Raw genomic sequence first — 14,571 nt, 5'->3', positions numbered from 1 at the left:
GTTGTTTCTTCCTGCCCCCTCCTCCCCAGCAGAGACAGGCAGGCTGCAGGAGCTCTGCAGGAGCTCTGCAGGAGCTCTGCAGGAGCGCAGGATGCACACAACCTTGTAAATCATCAGTCAGCTGTTTATAACTGTCAGCTGTCTGTCAATGTAAGTAAAGCCTGTGATTTGGAAAAAAGGCCACTGCTCTGAAATAACACACTCCGGATAATGAGTTCAGTGGCTGCCTGTCTCACTGCCTGCCAAACTCCATTAACATTTTGCTCAATTTAACAGTAAACATCTACGGCCTCTACAGGATTATTAATGATTTTTTATGACTGATATTAGGCCTGTGTGGTATACCGGTTCGTACCAAAAACAGGTATTTATTTTCGTTATGGTATGAATTTTTCATATATTTTTCATATACCACCATACCGCCATGTCCGGAATGTGTGCGGCGAGAACGTGTTTCAGTGGGGACCCATTTCACTGCTGCACACCAACACCACAGGCATGCTTGCTTCAGTGTGTGCTCTAGGGATGTCCCTGGCGACTAATTTCCCTGTCTATTTAGACTAGTCGAGTAGTCTAACACTAAGAAAATACCCAGAAAGCAGTTCAAATTTAGCAGCATTTATAATGTTAAACACTGTCTGAAAAAAATACTGTGTATTAAGAGCCATCTGAAACCATAATCAGTCTACAATCGCCAAGTCGTACTTTAAATGCAGCTGAAAAGCACCCTACTTTGCGCTGTGCAATACAAGCCTTACACATTAATGTACAAAACATGTCAACAACTCAATAAATTCCTCTCCTTTTCAGAGAGAAGAGGGTCACAGTGTCTGCAGGTAAAGGACCCAGAGCTAACGTTAGCTGCCAGCCTGACACACAGTGTGGCTAACGTTAGCAGTGCTAGCAGCAGCAGCTCCGCTTGTAGGTTTATGTCTGTATATGTGCTTAATGTGGTCACGTTTCTCCAGTCGAGTGAATATTTATCAGCTTATTCTGTCACAGTCTACATTCATCTGTCTGACTTTGCTGATATAAACATCCGGGGTTGCCAGGGCGATCAGTTCATACGCACTGTGCGAGAGGAGCTGCCGTCTGACAGAGCCGCAGCCCTGACTAGTGGCATTCAGCTGCATAAAATCTTAGAGGCAACAGATAACTGGCATCATGCATGAATGAAATACTGATAAATATTTTAAACAACTAGTATTTCTGGTGCCGACTAGCGTGGATGGGGATGTTTAATCATATTGTCGTCCCCACCATGTGATGGTAACCATACTTTGAAGGGGTCATGCTTTTACCTGTGTCTGGACATGGAAAAAAAACATGATACTGTCCTTATGACAGTAAAATGGGCTGTTTAAAGACAATAAACTGCAGTAATTCTTTTCTCATTAGAAGAAAATGTGGGTAAGAAGACTGTTGCATGAAAAAAAAAAAAAAAACATCAAATACCGTGAAACCGATATGAGTTTAAAAAAAAAACGTGATATGAAAATTTTGTCATACCGCCCAGCCCTAACAGATATACATTTACTCATTCTGCAAAAACTCAGCATTAACTGTTATAGCAGACAAAAGCAAACAAAAACACTTATTCCAGTCTGAAATGGAAATTTCACAGCAGGAGCCACAGCTGTAGTGTTCATGTCAAGTGAAGCAAGTATTTTTATCTTAACACGTTTTCTTAATCTCTGATGACACATGATGATGATTTTACGATTTATTACAGAAACTTTATACAGGTATTTCCTTTAAAATGTGTCTTCAAACTGAGCACTACCATCTTTAATGTCATTTGCTCTACCCCAAACCCTCTCCAGATCAGTCTGCAATGATGATCTACTAATCTTAATAATTTAATGCTCGTTCTACAAAGACAATGTGTGTGCTTTCCAAAAGAGCATGGGACCTTAATGGGATAGCTCCTGCTCTGATTAATGTTATTAATGCATGCTCTGAACTGATATTTCAATAATATTTGTGCATTGTTTATGATATTTTGACTGCCTTGTGTAACTGAATTGTCCTGTTGCAATTTTACATATATGTAATTTTTTTGTAAAAGAGATTAGTCTTGAGACTTCCTGAATAAATACAGCTATAGAAACACTCATCAGATTAGTTCATGTGCAGCGGAAGCTCTCTAGAGAAATAGATGTATCTTCAATACTACTATTACAATTTTTTTTTGGTTTTTTTCGACTTGGCAAATTACATTAAACAGTGCATTCAACAAGGCAAAATGATTTGTCTAGTGGTGAAGGGCCAAATAAATACAGGTCTGAAGTGGCTTCTAAGTCTTGTCTGACTAAGTTAATCTGTCTGCTTTAGGAAATAAGTTGCCAACAGTTAGATCACGACTCATGTTTTGCACCTTGCACTGTCCACTGTCAGCCTGCTCTGTTTGTTAAATGCTATTTTGACAGTTACTTGTTGAGCTGTAATTTCATTACTTATTTATTGCACTTACAAGTGATAACAACACTGTGTTTGGATATATTTCTGTGCGTTTGTGTGAATATTTCCTCACATGCAGATGAGTACAGAATTCCAGGAAATTATTAACAACCAAGTGAGAAGTGCAGAGCCTCTGACACACAAAGCTGAAAGGAGCATGCTCTGTTGTGGGAGATCAATTAACCCATTAAGTGATGATGTTTTGTTCTAATATAGAATTTACTGACTACAGTGCTTCATTATAGTCTGACATATTAAATTAATTAAATTTCAGGCATCAAAATAATGACAAGTCAGACTCACAGCTCACTGTGAAACATTTTTTTTTTAGTTTCTAAAACTTGAAGATTCAAATTTATCTCAAGAAGAAAAGAAAATTATTTCAACTTAAGATTATAGGTCGGCAGTTTTTTTTCAGTTTAATTCAAAACTTAAGAGTTTAAGATGGGCTCAATACACAAAAATCTATTGCAGTATGTTGCCTTAAAATTTTGAGTCGCTATTTTTTTAACAGTGTAACGCGATTCTCACATTTGCCAACTGTAAAAAAATATGTAGCCTAAAAAAAGTTTTAATATTTTGTCAACTAAAATCTTTGTCTAGCCTATGTCTATGGCTCAATGCCTTTTCCTCTAAATTTTGATATATTAACCTTGTAGGAGTGGGTGTAATGCAGACTGTATGCAGTGGTGGCATGACGGCATTTAGAACTGATAAGCTGATTTCCTTCCTTACGTGACAAAGGAACTGGCCAGCAGGCCAACCAGGCCAACAGCAGCGCCGCCCACCGCGGTAACTCTGCAGCCGAGGACATCGGTGAAGACGCTGACGATGGGAGAGCATAAGAAGATCATCCCCATGGAGAGGGAGCCCACCCACGCTGCAGGAGACACAGAGAAGAAAGCCAGAGTGAATGAGTGTAGGACAAAATCTCACAACAAGCTGTAAGCCAGAGTGATTATCATTTCACATTCAAAACAGAAAACTATTTAAGACACCAAACATAACTGTCTCCAGGAAGACAACCAAACAAAGCCTAGTGATGCAATAATAGAACACTGTTGCTCTTGTATCTATGCACACATTCACTCACTGACACACACACACACACACACACACACACACACACACACACACACACACACACACACACACACACACACACACACACACACAGTACAGTGAGTTTCCTTGTTTAGATCATGTTCATTAATCATATTGTACATTGTTTGTATTTGCATCCATTTGTCTTTGGAACCTTTAAGGAACCTTCTTGGTAAAAGCTACAGAGACACCACTTGTGTCTCCTGGACTAGGCGTACAAGGACTAACACCTGCAACAGCAGGAAGACAATCTGAATGGACAGGAAAGAGTGGTCAGGAAAACACTTAGGCGCGATCTCAACACTAAAGATACCATGGAGAGAACATCTACATACTGTAACATCTCACTTAAATTCCTCAGAAATTACTAAAAAGGATCCAGGCAATAAATATCCAATAATCTTTTCAGGGTATGTCTAAAATTATTTTAAATAATAAATAGGGTTGCAAATTGTAAGGACAATCCTTAATCAACAAATAACCAAATAATTAGCAATTAATCAATTAATAATTATGAGAAACATTAAAATTTGGCTTATATCAAATGTGTCGCCCCCCCCCAATCAATCTTAACTAACATTTTTTAATTGAATGACGAATTTGAACTCAAACTACGTGTCTTCAAAGTGTGTCTCTTATTCCTTCCCTTCTGTATTTCACGTTTTCAGACTGATGTTACCAGAATAGAAAACTGCTTATTTATTGCTCAAGATAACAAAAATGATTCATTTTGGAGTGCAAGTCAGATCTGCCTCTAAGAAATCTGACCATCGGGACAACCACAGGAAACATCCGCAGAGTCTGCTTTAATGCTTGGTCAGCAGTCTTATGTGAGTCTAAGGTTAAATACCATGTCACATGCTGCAACAGACCTCTAATATATGTTACGATACAGAGGGCATAGTTACGGCAATGCAGAAGGGTAATTATGGGATAGTAACAGGAGAACTTGATCAGCGTGGGATTTATCAAAGAAAAATAGCATTTGTAGATAACTATAGGCAGACAGAGAGCAGGGAATGTTTATCTCTGAGCTTGTTTTTTATTTTAAGACATATGTGCAGGCAGATATGCGCTGATATATGCTGGGATATATGAGAGGAAAAACAACTAAGTCTGACAAAACACACAAATTGTGCAAGCCCTGGTGCAGTGCTCTTTGACCATGAGGAGGATGGGAAAGCCAGGAGTGAGTGACATGTTTTTAGGAACAGCCGCCTGGGGCACGTTTAGGTCTTGGAAATCACCGGTCCTGTACTAGATAATGTAACAGAACAGGTAAAGGTGAAAATGATTTGACAGGCTAATGACAAGCCTGCACATGTGGCACAAAAAATACAGCACAAAGTTGTTTTTTCTCAATTCTGTAGCAAAGTCAGAGGAAACCTGTGGGAAAAATGTAGAGCAGCTGGAGTCAGAGTGTTTTTGTTGTCTGTTTTTTACACGAGTAACGGGAGACCGACCACCGTGTCAGGTGTCAGGGTCATTGCTGTGTCTTTATTCTCCCTGAATCCTCAACTCACCCCATGCTGTCAGAGTACTATACACGCTCAGGTTTCCTCATAAGATAGAGGTCATGACGCAGTATAGAACCTCAAATAAAAACACCCTGCCACCCTCGCAAGATAAATCATATCTGTACTGTGGACAGCTCCCTGTGTACAGTAGGACAGGACAGGAAGAGAGAACAGTTTTGTTTTAGAGTTTACAGCCAGGCAAGTAGCTCTGTCAGGCTGTAATCCTAACTGTTAAGTTAATTAAACTGAAATGGATAAAAGTTGAGGTTCAAAATCTTTGTTTTTTACTCCTTAGTAGTTATGTCATGGTAACATATACGATAATATTAACAGGTTCACCAGCTTAGTTTAATGCGTTATTATTCATATACAATCATTAGTACTAAACTTTGATTGTGATAACAGCAGACTGACTGCACATGACTCTATGACAGGTCTGGACCACTTATGAATTGTGTTTGCATCTGAAAGAAAATTCAAAATACGAGAAAATTGCTGAATGCAACAAGTTCTCCTAAATCACTTGTACACACCATTTAAGAACCAGTCTGTTGGTAAGAGTGGTTCTTGCATGAGGTCCAATGACGTTGCAGATGCAAGCGGCCAAAATGACTTTACTCAGACTCACATATAGGTGAGGGGCATGGGCTTCTGGAGGGAGCTGTAGATATATTTTATATTTTCACATGCAACCTATATTTAGTTGCTGTCCTCTCGCTCAGTGCCCTGCTCTGGTTTCCCTGTGTGAGCCAACACACTGTCAAATCTTCTTAAGATCTATTCCAGACAAAGCAGTCAGAAAAAATGCATCAAATTCAATGGGGTCCACTCTGCCTGGTCTCATATTTGTGGGGATATCAGCCCGCTTTAAGCTACATAATGTAATAAATGGCAGTGAACAAGTGGGGCAAAGAATCCCTCAAGGACAACAGGAAATTGCTGTTGTGGTTTCATCTGCTGGCTCTCTCGATTTAAAAGCATTTACGCTTCAGACAAAGAGGAATTTCAGATTGAAAAATGTAATATCAGGATTCTCTCTGTCCCAGTGACATCCGATGTTAGCCGCGGGCCCCGCTTGGACACTGACAGATGAGGAAGAGTTGCCCTAAGTCGTCTGTCTGCTTTGTTAAAGACTCTTTGCTGGAAACCCTTCTGCTCTGAACCTGCTCACCCCACATTGACTGAACCTACAGCAGTGAAAACTGCATAAAACTCTGCCTCTTGTAAACCAGACAGAATGGGTTCAAAGCCAGTGAGGTAACACCTCTGAGAGTTCCTGAACTGCAGACTTTGTTAAATGTCCAATTCTTCCTAGTCCTATCAGCAGTAATCATGCTGTTTGACCCTCTTGTGCTGCCAAGAAGACTGGGTTTGAACCTTTTTAGTCTTACATACTCGAACAGCAGTGTCAGCTATTTAATAATAACTCTAAAAATGCGCACTACTTTGTGCTGTGCAATACAAACCTTATACATTAATGTACAAAACATGACAAAAACTCACTAAATGCTTCACCTTTTCAGAGTGAAGAGGATGACAGTGTTTGTGGGAGCTAACGTTAGCTGCCAGCCTGCCACACAGTGTGGCTAATGTTAGCAGTGCTAGTAGCAGCAGCTCCACTTGCAAGTTTATGTCCGTGTCAGTGCTTAATGTGGTCACGTTTCTCCAGTCAACTGAATATATATCAGTTTATTCTGACAGTCTACTTTCAATATCATTTCCCTTTTCTAGATTAAAATACTACTAAACCGTGCTGGTTTTATGAGCTGCCATCTGTCCAACTTTGCCGATATAAACATCCGGGGTTGCCAGGGCGATCGGTTCATACACACTGGGCGAGAGGGGCTGCCGTCTGACAGAGCCGCAGCCCCGACTAGTGGTGGGCGGCTGCATAAAATCTTAGAGGCAACAGATAACTGGCATCATGCATGTATGAAATATTGATAAATATTTTAAACTACTAGTATTTCTGGTGCCGACTAGCGTGGGTGGGCACGTTTAATTATATAGTCAACTAATCGTGCGCATCCCTACTGTTAACTCATTACTTTGGGCTAGCTATTTCAAATGTTTATTTGTTATTGTGGCTAACTATTTCAAGTGTTTATATGTTACTTTGGCTAACTATTTCAAGTGTGTATTCGTTACTTTGAGCTAACAAGGTCAACTGTTTATTCATTAGTTTGAGCTAACTATTTTAGCTAACTTTCCAGTGTTTGTTACACTGAACTAAACATTTCAACTCTTTGTTCCCTTCTTTGGGATGAATATTTCAGCTGTTTACTGGTTACTCTGGGCTAGCTTTTTCTGTGTTACACCTGACTCAGGTTGGTAATACATGTACCGTGCAGCCAGAGGTTATTGAGTGTTGTAAATACAATAAAGACCACGTTAATACCATTTTGTCCTTCTAAACATATTGTATGTACCGTAAGAATTTTTGAAATCAAGTCATAATTTCTACTTTTTAAAAATTAGTTTAATTTTCCACATATGCAGCTATCAAAACCTGTAGGAGTACATGCACCAATCACGGCTGAGAACACCAAATAAGACCAAGAGTGTAAAGCTCAGTGTTAACCAAATGGATCCCTGGTTTGTTCACTTCATTTTGTGAATAAATTCAGAAGGCTTGCATTAAAGCAGCCGGTTTAAGAGTTATCTATTAACCAAGGTTAATGGAACCAACTAATGGACAGGCATACTTGGCCCATATTGAAGCGGTGTGACAGACCATTTCCCTGGCATGGTCAAATAAACAGCTTGTCCCTGTAGCAGGAATCTGTTGACTAAAGATACTCAGGCTGAAATCTAGTTGCAACATGGAGAATGAAGACAGGCTTCATTAAACACCAGAGACCACTTAAAACTCCCTATGTCTCTGCCCTGGAATAAACAAGTGAGGAGTAAAAGGTGTTAATAAATCAACTGCTCTCACTGCCAACAAACCAGAAGCAAGAGCAGATGTTCCTCTGTATGCTCACATTAACATGAAACCTTGTAGTGGGATTTATCATTTCTCTGTAGGTGCTTTGTCAGGATGAAGATGTAACATTAAGGAAAGTGGATTTTTTAAATGAAAAATTTCCTATGTAAATACTGGTAAAAGATGTCTTTAGCTTATTACAATTCACGTCGATATTTATGATTTTCATAGAAGGAAGATTTGGCCAAAACTTCTGCATATTACAAAGAGTTGATGTATTTTTGTACATCGAGAACCATTGAATCATGCCCATTTATTTCATTTAAGTTATAGGAAACAAACTGAAAATCAGGAACAGACAGTGCAGCAGATTTCAAAAATATCCTTTGGCTAATGTTTCTGCACTGAATAACTACAGCTCCCATGAGCACGCCTACATACTGTATATGTCTGAAATTCATTTAAGTGTGTAGATGTTGAGTGATGGACCAAAATTCCATCATGTTACAGCTTTTCAAATGAAACATGACAACTGATTAAAGACATTGGTGCAAAGATATAACATGAAATACAAAACTAGGAGAACACAAGCTACATGACTGGAAGGGTGTTTCTCTTTTTGCCCAAGTATCATAAAATTAATGATTTGAACATACACCCTATTCTGTTGTCCCAACAAACAAATGGTCAAAATTTAACCATGACAATGATGTTAACCTAACCACGTCCAAGTGTTTTAGTTGACCAAACCTACACTAAACAAGGCATGGATAAAGCACTAACAAGAATATTGCATGAGATTGAAAAATGTTTTGTTTATATTATTTATATATATTCCTAATCAGATGTTCTAAAAAGTTGGCAACCATGAAATTTGTTTTGTTTTTTTAATCCGACATCTTAATTTAGTTCATACATGTTGATGCTTTTTATTGTAACTACAATGTTAAACTGTTATAGTCTTTATCAGAACTGACTTGAAGTTAACTGCAGTAAAAAGCTGAACCGTTTTCCAGGCAGACACATTGATTTTACTGCTGTTACATAAGAGGCCTGTTTAATTTAAGAGACTACCCAACAAGAAGACAAGACTATAGAAGCATAGGCATGCTTTGTCTGTATTTATTCTCTTTCTTCTCTAAATTTACCCACTGACAAGTAGCTGAATATATAGTCTTTTGTCTTTCAGTAACTACCAAGTTTCTTTGCCTTACAGCAGTGGTTCCCAAACTGTGGGATTTATTATTAGAATATATAACTATACAAAAGTTATGAATGAATTTTTAATTTACTATATCAGTTCTTTATGTGTACTAATTTCCCAATATATAAGCAAAAACTGACCCTTCACAGGTCCCGCCGCTTCTTGCACTGTGCTCTAAGAACAGTTGATGAAACTTGGTAGCCAGTGGTAAGCAGCTAGATTTGCAAGATCCCAAGATTATGCGAGAATCTACCTTGCCAGGCTCTAAGCTTTCAGTCAGTTTGTGTCTGCACCAGAGGTGGCACGAGCCAATCAGCGTCCTCGGAGGGACTACTGGTCACTATGGGTGTGATTTTATGTGCGCTGACAGCAAGAATCGTCCATGGAAACAACTCGTCTCGAACAAACAATGTTGGCTTCTGAAGAGGTTAGCGTACCTACTGTGGTAATGTCAGTTATATCAGAACTGGAAAATATATCTTCATTGCTCATCAAGAAGAGCAAAGAATGACACTGATGGCTTTTGTCAAGGGAAAAGTTTTCGCTCTTCTTCCGACCAATTGGCTTTGGTTTGGTGAGTTGATCTGATTGGTTGAAGTTGTGTTAGACCTGACAGGTAGTTCATCCAATCAGAGGTTTTCTTGAAAGCGCCCACCCTTATCCAAACACGATGGTTATGTTTAACACCACTGGAGCCATGGTGATGGTAAGTTAGTTAATGTTAGCTAAAAGCTAACTAACTAACTAAATAACTAACTACCTGATAATCAACATATATGTTAGTTAGCTAGCTGGCTAGCATTTTGCTTACATTTACTATGAGATGTAGCTAACTAGCTAATGATTGATGTAGATTAGCAATTTAGCTAGCTAACTTGTGACTATATGTTGTTTTTACAGGTACCCCAGCAACGTCTTGTAACCCTCATTTTCTTTTCATCATACACAAGCCTTCACATAGCATATATAAGTACAAAAAACAGGAAAGGAGAAAGGTTCTGCAGGGTACCAAGCATGTTCAATTAGTACAAATTGAAAAGGGACAGAACTTATGAATGGTCAATTCTGTACCCTAAAAAAAATCCTTTCAAAGTTTATCAATGTGTTTGGCTTTATAGTTTGTCATATTAAGTCCACTGAATAATATGTGTTGCCTGGCTTCAGTCTCCTCTACCATCACCATGATCTCCCCTTCCAAAAAGCTTCCTTTTCTCGTTTGATCCATGGTTATTCCCAACTAAATCATAATTTGTGCTGCATTATATAGATGGAAATCACTGACTGTGAAACAGGTCCCATCGTTTTTAAGTTAATTTTAGATTTACAGATCAGAGGTGCATAAGTTACAACTGGGGTTCTTAGAACCTGTGTAAGGTTGTTCATACTCAGTACCTTAATCAAATCACACCATCAGAAAATATCTTGAGACTAAGTTCAAGTATAAATTTAAGAACATTTTTCACAACAAGTCCCCTGGCCCAGTGTTCATGCAGGACAACATATTCCTCTGGACTGTCTGACTGGATGAGAGCATATTTGTACCAGGGCAGGATCTAGACTCACTGGACCTCCACAGGCAGCAGTAATGACAGAGCAGTCTACTGGGCTGCAGAAGAACCTCCATCCAGCAGCCAGCTCACATTACAATCAGAGCTTTAGACCCACTGACCTGGGGTCAGGAAGTGGACCGTGATGTACTGAACTCACGCTTGGCAAAGTGAAGGTGTAGAGACCCAGGATTACACCCAGACAGAGATTTGACTCCTACTGCTTGTCTCATTAGAAAGAAAGGATAACCCACTCTCCTAAAAAAAAAAAAAAAAAGAAACAAAGCAGAGCGAACAGCAGGGTTAATGGGTTTACAAGCTGTGGCCTATGTTAAGCTGAACATGTTTGGCACATAGCTGAAACTCATTACTTATGTCCCTCCTGAGGGGGGCTGCACTAACACAAGAACAGCCACAACTGCCGGGACGTCTCCACAACTGACTTTTTGTCTGCTCTGAAGTTTGCATCACTTGCCAACATAGATGATAGATATGTTCTGTGGGAATGTTTAGTCTGGACTTGAATGGGATTGACGAGCGACCATTTCGAACGCCAAAGAAGCACTGAAGTTGAACTAAATTTCAAGTCACTGCATGTGTTGCCGGGGCAACAACTCTTCTGTTACTAGTGGCTGGAGTGTCAGAGTATGTGTGAGGAAGATATTAAATACAGCGAATGTGTTTTCAAGCTCACAGGATTTCCTCATTTGAAATAAAGCCACATGTTACAGCAGGGCTCTTCCTGTTCACCTTGGTGTTACACTGATCCAGTCTAGCCTTAATTAGGAAAGCCCCAGTTATGCATTTACTACAAATACTGACAAATTACCATTCATAACTAATCCCTATTTGGACAGGATTAGGTCAACAGGAGGAGGTACACTGTAAAAAAATATCGACCTGAACTCAGTTAATCCAGATTTCACTCTTTAATTAAATTTTACTGAAAATATATTTAACAAATGAATGTCTCATGCTTTAATGTCTTAAATAACATTCTTTTCTTAATATTAGTGGAATTGTCTGCCTTGCTGAAGATACTGACAAAGGTTTTATTAGAATTAAATGGAATTTTTGGCCTGAACAAAATGTTCTAGGGGTATTCCTACCTGGGAACCATACTGTGGCAGATATAGCTGTATCCGTATTTGTACCCCTTCTATTCAGCCAGCCTTAGATCCAGTGAAGCCAATCACAACTAAGGGTGTAAGAAAATATTGATACACTTAAGTATCACAATATTATGTTTTGTGATACTGTATCAGTTCATTTTGTGTTATGTTAAACCACTAAATGCTTGAGGGCAGTGTATCTATCTTCACTGTCCTGACTGCATTACAAATTATATTTTTTTTAAACTCAGATTTTATGCATACGGTGGCACATTTATACTGTGACAGTTTTACTAAAACTAGAAAAAGCAGTATATGGATGCTCCTATAGCTCAGTTGGTAGGGCGTGTGCACCATGTGTTGAGGCTGTCAGTCCTCTGCAGCGGTTGGCTTCCTGCCTGCGGCCCATTTGCTGCGTGTCATCCTCTCTCTCTCTGCCCCCTTTCCTGTCATATCTTCAGCTGTCCTATCTCAGTAAAGGCAAAAAGCCCCAAAAAAGCAGTATATGGCAACATATTGTATCATAGCCCATGTACCATTATACACATCACATCTCCAGATTCTTATTAATACATAGCTCTATTTACAACCATGTATTTAATTTTGGGTATAAAACTGAGCATCACCAGTCCAGATTTTAATAAAGCTGTAACAATTAACTGATTATTAATCAATTATTAAATTAAGCGCCAACAATTCTGATAATCAACTCATCGGTTTGAGTAATTTTATAAGAGAAAAACTCAAATCTGTCTGATTTCAGTTTCTTAAATGTGAATATTTTTTGCTTTCTTTACTCCTGTATGACAGTAAACTGAATATCTTTGAATTAACAAGACATTCACAGATGTCATCTTAGGCTTTGGGAAAAACTGATCAATAATGTTCACAATTTTGTGCCATTTTAAAGCAACTACTAATCAGTAAATTGAGAAAATGATGATAGTCGATTAATTGACTATAAAAATAATCATTAGTTGCAGCCTTAGATTTTAAAACTCATGTCACATTTTTCTCTGCTCTGATTGGTGTAGGTCCATCTAATTGTGTCCAGTCAGCAGGTCCATCTAGTGCTACACCTCAGATTAAACTGTCAAACTAGACAGTGCTGATAACAATATGAATCATTCTGTTACACCATTGCCTATGTCTTGCCTCAGATGTTTTCAGAAACATTTTGGTGTACTGTTTAACTGTAATCCGAGAACAACTGCGGACCAAGCACCAAGCACACCTTTGTCACATGATTTGATGCTCGATTGACTATAGGTCTTTCTAACTGCATCCAGACTGGAATGGAGCTTTGCCAGGCTGGGGGTACTAAGTATCCACACACTGAGTGGTACTCCTCTTGACTATGCTATTAAACTAATGTTCATGTATAAAATCGGTATGGTTTTGATTTGATTATGAGATATCCATACTGGTTCAAGCTGACAGTTTTGCAGTGTAGGGTAGTATGATTGTTCCTGGCACAGGTCCACAGTTTCAGTCCCACCTACATCTGTCAAGTCTGATAAGGTTTAGGCTGCAGTAATTCCCCCTGAAGTAAGTAGATGCAGGAGAACCAGTTGCAGCCTGATTGGATTTTATAAAACAAAGATTCCTGCAGGTGAAGCCTGACTTTTTCTCAGCATGAAAGCACCTGAGGAAATTCTTGCTGCTGTTCTCAGACCCTTGACAAACTGTAGACCCAATGTGGTTTCGCTGTACTACAGCCATTCCTGTTAAAGTATGGCTTTAAAGCTGTTGCTGTTCAATGACAAAGAGCGCAGTCATGATCCTAATCAGGGCCTCACCGTGCTACATATACACATCTGGGCATGAGTGGACCATATAGACTCACAACTATTGCTCAATCTCATGCTTACAGCAGCTGAAAGCCATTTATACTGGGCTGCTCCACTGAAGGCTCTGGAGGGGGTGAAGCAGTGGGAAACGTCATATTTTGTGCGCTTGTATCTTAAGTTCCAACTCACGTCCTTCATGTGTTTTCTTGCCTCACACCACAGGAAGTGAAACCTTATACTTGATGACCCAGCAAAAAAGTCAGAGATCAGCCAGTAATTTATGTGTCTGCAAAAAGCAGAGAGAAAACACATCATATGCATATTTGGAATAACTTCTCTCTGGAGGGGATACAAAGGAGCGGACCATATGAAAAATGTTAAATGGGAGCTGTGTCCCGTGTCAGAGAAAGGGGAACGGGGTGGTGTGTCAGAGCTGGCTGGTGATTGGGGGAGCTTGTTGTCCACCCCTTTTCTAAGTGCATAGTATAGAGATGGCTCCCGGCCACAGTTTGGATATGTCTTTACTCAATATCTGCAGAACTAGTTACATGATTGGTATCTGCTTTAAGAATGAAAACGTAGCATCAAAGCTTTACAATAAATCCTTCATACAGGTTACTGGATTGCAGACAAAAGGAGATTATAGATAAATAAATACAAATAAATTCATTTTTTTTTTAACATTTTTACTTTGCAGATATATGTAGTTTATTTAGGGTTCTTCCATATGCTACTAGTTTTGGAAATGCCTCAGATTAAAATGGTAGATTGTAGGCCTGGGCAATATAGCTATATAATCTATCTTGATAGTGAAGTTTCACATCGGTAGATATTGCTAATGGTCGATCATTTAGCTTGTGACTGACCACAAGTTGTCTACTCCAAAGGGTGGAAGCCAATAAGGTGATAAG

The 14,571-nt window shown here is 39.1% G+C and overlaps 1 protein-coding gene across 1 annotated transcript in view; it reads right to left on the bottom strand.

Moving 5' to 3' along the window:
• slc16a10 (solute carrier family 16 member 10) overlaps positions 1-14,571 on the bottom strand; it is a 59,661-nt gene that overhangs the window by 23,509 nt on the left and 21,581 nt on the right. The window contains exon 2 of the mRNA XM_084737371.1: positions 3,196-3,340. Within this exon, the coding sequence (XP_084593497.1) occupies positions 3,196-3,340 (145 nt within the window). The remainder of the gene's footprint in view (positions 1-3,195; positions 3,341-14,571) is intronic.

This window comes from Lutjanus erythropterus, chromosome 15 (genome assembly GCF_056507025.1).
Source record: "Lutjanus erythropterus isolate fLutEry1 chromosome 15, fLutEry1.hap2, whole genome shotgun sequence".
NCBI lineage: Eukaryota > Metazoa > Chordata > Actinopteri > Lutjaniformes > Lutjanidae > Lutjanus > Lutjanus erythropterus.
The sequence above is the reverse complement of the archived record's forward strand: the minus strand, read 5'-3'. Positions and strand labels throughout refer to the sequence as shown.